Genomic DNA, 6000 nt, shown 5'->3' with positions numbered 1-6000 from the left:
ATACCCCGGTTGCACAAAACCAACATTTTGGAATATTTTTAAGTGTGCAGCTGAGATTTCAGGCGCCTGAGTTTTCCTCGGAGGATCTAAAGTAAGGAAAAGAGAAGTTCAGAATGTAGCTCTAGGTATACTGAGTTAGACGACAAAGCGAATTGCCGAAGACAGCCGAAACTTTCCCGTCGGCTTTCCAGGGAAGCACTTCAAAAAAAAAAAAAAATCTTTTATATCAGAAATGCCAATGCTATCAGGAGGTTTGAAAGTTCAAGCTTAAGGCATATTGGCACTGGGAAAGCATGTCGACTACTCCCCTAGTTGTCGAGTTCTGGTCTACACCAACAGCGGCGCAGCAGAACGGGATTGGAGGACCCGGGGGGTCCGCCAGCCGTCCCACAATGCCCCGCTCGCGCCACCCTAAGGGCGGAGAGAAAGACTGCTGCTAGTGCGGCCGACTGAGCACTCCAGAGGTGCGCCTGCGCACTGACCCCGGCGGGCCCTAGCAACCAGAGCAGTGACGGTAGCAACCGCCGGAATGGTGAGTACCCTCCAGGCCTTGCAGCCAAACCCGGGAGGAGATTGGGAGTGGAAAGAGGGGCAGTTGTGGGGTGTGGAGGGTGGCGGGGCGCTGGCACCACGGATGGGAGTTAAAAAGAAATACTGGCTCCGTGGAGCCGCAGGCCCGAGGCCGGAGCAGCCCGGGCAGGCGGTGGTCTGCGGAGAGGGAGGCCGGAGGCTGACAGGAAGTTGGGTTAAGCTGGAGGGACTCTGACAGAAGAAAAGGAAAGACAGCTGGAAATTCTCAGGAAAGCGGACTGGAGTGGGAAAGGTGATAGGATGGGGGCTGTGGTAAAGAGATCTCTTCGTGTAGCCGTGATTTTAACTCTGCTCACTCCCTGGCGGGATGGAGGGGCGGGGGCTGATTCCTGAGGGCTCTTCCTGCAGCTGCGTTAGTAAGCTGTGGTGTGCCCTGTTGCCCTCGTTGGCTTTGGGTGTGAGTCCTGTTACTAGGTGACGCTGTTAAAACTGTCTCTGATGGATATATTAGGCCAGTGTTCCTCCAATTCCAATATGAATAATTATGAGTTCGATGGAATGCAGACTATTGGTTTTTAATATGGCTGGTGTTTTCGGGAACGTTTCGACCATGCACTTCAAGTAATTCAGATTTTGGGGAGCACTCACCACGCTTTGAGAAACGCTGCTGGTTTAGGTTCGCGGTCTACCAGTGGTCTGGGCAAAGTTCTCATGAAGCTACGGATTTTAACTAAAGATGCTTGTCAACATAGAAAACACGCGCTCTTTTGCATACATGCTTGGTATTTCAAGCTATTAGTTTGAAAACGATTTCAGATCCAGCCCAGCCAAAACTATTTAGCGAAGTACGAGGTTGCCTTCCGACTGGAGCTATTGATAAATGGTGAGTACTGGGGTCTGAAGATGTAGCTACGTCGTTAGAGTGTTTGCCTAGCATGCGTGAAGCTACAGCATCAACCCCCAGCACCGCATTTATCAGGTATAGTGGCACGTATCTGTTATCACTGCACTCAGAAGTTGGAGGCAGAAGGTCATCCACAGTCTGAGATAAATACATTGTTTGGGGGCGGGGGGGAGGAGTAGGACTATACCTCACTGGTGGAACTAGACCCTACTGGTTGGATCTCTAGCACTGCACGAGAAAAGAAAATAGCAAAACAGTATAGGGGTGTGTGTGTGTGTGTGTGTGTGTGTGTGTGTTTCCAGGACTATATCAATGCACAGAAATTAAGCCCAGGATGTTAAAATCATGAAGTCATGTACTCCCTCATACTGACTGCATACTGGTAGGCCTGGTCCCTTCAGAAATGCAGGCCCACATAGTACTTGAACTTTTTAAGTATGTGCCACTGTACCCCGGGACCCACATGCTGGAGAGTGAGAACCAATTCTCAGAAGTTGTCCTCTGACTTCCATGCACTGTTTGTTACTCACATACACACACACTTAACAAACTCAGGTTTCTGGTCTTTCTGGAAAATTAGAAGGGCCATGTTTCACTATGGCCATAATTTTTGTTCGCATTTAATATTATCGAAATATGCTTTTAGACAATTGATGCCATTTTTGTTTTCTGTTTTTGAAGACAGGATCTTTCTGGGTAGCTTAGGTTTGCCTTGAATTTGTCATGTATTCTGGGCTGGTCTCAAACTTTTGATCCACTGCCTCCTGAGTGCTAGGATCATGGGCGTATGTCGCCATGCTTGGCAACTCTTCTTTCTTAATGGCTTATGAAATACGGGTATTATTTAATTAGTGGAGTTTTTATATTTGTAGTATTAGGATACCTCGTTTTCTGCAAGTTCCACCAGCCAGAAATCGTCTGGAGCTCAGTAAGAATTATATTCTTTACCTGAACTCCACTCACCTGGCCAGCTCTGCCCCTCATAATGTCCACTTGATTCTTCAGGAATCTTTGGCTACTGTCTGTAAGAGGAGCCAGTATCCTATAGATCCTATAGCAACTTATATTGCAATAAGTAGCTAGATTGCCTCCCACTCTGTTCCAGCAGTGTTGTGAAAGTGTCCTTTTATGTGTCCCTTTTGTATGGGTCCAGGCAAGGACTTCACTGGGAAACAAAAGCAAGAGTGTGCAGTCTTAGAGTCTATGTGTACTTCATTTTCCACATGCAGAATGAGTAGAGCAGTTTTCACTCCCCCGTCATTGCAGACGAACTCCTCTTTCTATATATTCCGGGAAACTTTTGCTAATCTAAAAATGCATATATTATAATGTGTATATGTGGTATTTTTTTTACTGATTTTCTGATTTTCAATGAATACAAACAATTTTTCATAGTTGTATTAGTTACCTGGGTTTGGCTATTTATGTCTTGTTAATTCAGAGTTTAGTTTTGCTAATTAAAAAATTATATTTGTGAATTTTGGTATTTCTTGTATATAGTAGATGCTGTCATAGTCTTTTTATTGGTTTTGTTGTTAACTTTGTCAGTGGTGTTCTTCGCTCAGTGAGCCATTTGCACTACAGTGACTCATTCTTTTGGGTTTCTACATAGACGGCCATCTGCACTTGGTGATGGTTTAGTTTCCTCCTCAGATCATTCCGAGTTGTACTTCTTTTATTACAACATTGACAAAGCAGTGATAATGGGCATCCTTGATGTGTTTGGGAGCCTAGAGAAAAGTATTTTAATGTTACTGTCCAAGTTAGTCTATATGGACCATCTTTTTTTTTTTTTTTTTTTTTTTTCGAGACAGGGTTTCTCTGCAGCTTTAGAGCCTGTCCTGGAGCTAGCTCTTGTAGACCAGTCTGGCCTCGAACTCAGAGATCCGCCTGCCTCTGCCTCCCGAGTGCTGGGATTAAAGGCGTGCGCCACCACCGCCCGGCTTATATGGACCATCTTATTTAAAATAAATGTCCTCTACACATAGATGCATATAACCTGAAACCATTTACTAACCTCAGTGTCCCAGTTTTTTTTAAATACTTTTACCTTCTATTACATTATTTACTTTGCTTATATTTACTTATCTTCTTATATTTATTTATTTTACATGCATATAGTGTGCCTATGGTTATATATATCAGATTTATGCATATTTTATATATCATATTTGTGCATATTTTATATACATACATCTATATCTACTTGTTTTAATAGATGTAAGTTCTAGAAAGACGGGAATCTTGCCCAATAATTTGTCAAAAATAAATAGAAAGCCTTGCATGATGGTGCATACCTGTCATCTCAGTGTTCAAAAAAAAAAAAAGAAAGAAAAATACAACCTAGAAGAATGCTTGTTACATAGTAGACACACAATGAAGAGTTGTTAAACTAAATGAATTCCCCGGAGTATGGTATTTGTTTCAGCTTCTTTTTGTTGTTGTTTTGGCTTTTATCAAGTGGGGACTTTCCTTTAACTCTTAACTGAAAGCTTTTAGTATCCAGTGTAGACATTTATGTTTTCCTGCATTTACTCAGATAAATGTGACCCCACACACACTTTAATCCATTAGTTAATGATTGACAAAACAGATTTACTGTTTTGCTCCTTGCATTGTTGGGATAAACTTTGGGGGAGGGCGGCTCCTGAGACAGCTTCTCTGTGTAGAAACATGGCTGTCCTAGAACTCACTCTGTAGACCAGGCTGGCCTAGAACTCACAGGGATCCGCCTGCCTCTGCCTCCCGAGTGCTGGGATTAAAGGTGTGTGCCACCACCACCCAGCAGGATAAACTATTCTTGATCATGGTCATTATACATCACTAGCTGATGTCTCCAGAATCAGATCTATATTGAAAAATAAAGAGGGCTTGGTGATGTATGTGGTTATGACACCGGTTTAAAATAGCCTCATAAATGTGCAGCTTTCCCACATTTTCTGGTTTTTGGAACAACTTGTAAACAAAGAATACCTGTTCTCAAGAGGATATTAGGACTCACCTGTAAACTGTGCGGTCTTGGAGCTTTGGAAGGAGAACAGGCTAAAACCTCTGATTAGCATTTGAATGCTTTAAATATTGTAGGCTGTTCGGAGGTTTTGATAGTTAGGGCCCTATTTTTCTAGGAATACATATCTTGTTTAGGTCTTAAAGCTATTGCCATATTTTTCTCCTAAATAGTTTAATTTTAGAATCTCTTGTAATATGTAGTTATTAATACTTCTATCTTTTTATTTGTATATCTTTCATTTTTGCCCAGTCAAGCTTGCAAAAGATTTAAGAACCGCCTTTTAGTGTTATTAACCTTTTCTGGGCTTGACTTCTTTTTTGTTTTTTCTGCCTTCTTTTGAGTTTGCACTGATATCTTTAAAGTATGTCAAATGCTTAACTCATTTCTTTCTTATTCTGTATTTTCTGGCTGTACACATGAAGACAGAAGTTTTTCCTATTAGATTTTGCCTCCCCCATCCCTCCACTGGGCTCACCATGGAGGTGCACCACAGCGGTTTCTTTTTTCCTGAGAGTTATTAGTACAGTATTCTACTTCCTAGATACAGTAGTAGCTTGTTTTCTTCTTTTGCTCTTGATTATGGTTTCTCTTTTTTTAAAAAAAAAAAAAAATGAACCCCAATGGTAATTCATAAAGGACATCTTCCTTTGTGTTCATTCAAAGTTGTAAGTATATGAAATTGAATCAAAGATGCTATTTCTTGTAAGATGAAACATTTTATGTTCTACTATGAAAGAAAAACAAATGGGAGTTAAATTATACCAGATTTTCTCCTATCACTTAGAATTTTTATTTTGTACTGTATTGATATTTTATTTATATTTTAACAAATAAAGCTTGCCTAAGGACATCCTACATCATTGCACTTAAGTTTTATTGTGGTGTGTGTGTGTGTGTGTGTGTGTGTGTGTGTGTGTGTTTGTAAGTGGCCAGGGATACAGATCCCCTGGAGTTGGAGTTACAGATGGTTGTGAACTAATTTGCATGGATGCTGGGAACCAAATTCAGGTCCTCTGATCACTGAGCGGTCGCTCCAGCTCTCTTGTACTTATTAACAGAGCTCTTTACTGACAACCATTTTACATATATTTACACATAGTAGTTTTTTGTCAGGTTATCCTTTGCAGACATGGAAAAGGAATATATATTAAATAAAATTAATATTTTTCTAAAATGTTACCACAGCTGTCATGCCACAGCAACTGTAAATTGTTCCTAATTAGAATATACATTCATTTTTCAATGTTAAGATATAAAAAAAGGCTGGGTGGTGGTGGCGGTGCTCGCCTTTAATTCCAGCACTCGGGAGGCAGAAGCAGGCGGATTTCTGTGAGTTTGAGGCCATCTTGGTCTACAGGGTGAGTTCTAGGATAGCCAAGACTATACAGAGAAACCATGTCTCAAAAAAACCAAAGATTGTTTTTTTAAAAAAGGTATAGAATCAGTGAAATAAGATTTATTTTAATATTAAGTACTGAAAGCAGTGTACTTTTTATAAACTAAGTTGGGGTGAAATTTTTGGCTATCATACAGTAATCTCTGTGTTTTCTCTGAG

At 41.0% G+C, this 6000-nt stretch overlaps 1 protein-coding gene across 2 annotated transcripts in view; it reads left to right on the top strand.

The window, feature by feature from the left end:
• The first annotated feature begins 432 nt into the window (after positions 1–432).
• Dnal1 (dynein axonemal light chain 1) overlaps positions 433–6000 on the top strand; it is a 28103-nt gene continuing 22535 nt past the window's right edge. For both annotated transcript variants that reach the window (XM_038337334.1, XM_038337333.1), the window contains exon 1: positions 433–532. In XM_038337334.1, coding sequence (XP_038193262.1) covers positions 530–532 — 3 coding nt within the window. In that variant the 5' untranslated portion in view covers positions 433–529. The remainder of the gene's footprint in view (positions 533–6000) is intronic.

Source organism: Arvicola amphibius, chromosome 7 (genome assembly GCF_903992535.2).
Source record: "Arvicola amphibius chromosome 7, mArvAmp1.2, whole genome shotgun sequence".
Lineage (NCBI taxonomy): Eukaryota > Metazoa > Chordata > Mammalia > Rodentia > Cricetidae > Arvicola > Arvicola amphibius.
The sequence above is the reverse complement of the archived record's forward strand: the minus strand, read 5'-3'. Positions and strand labels throughout refer to the sequence as shown.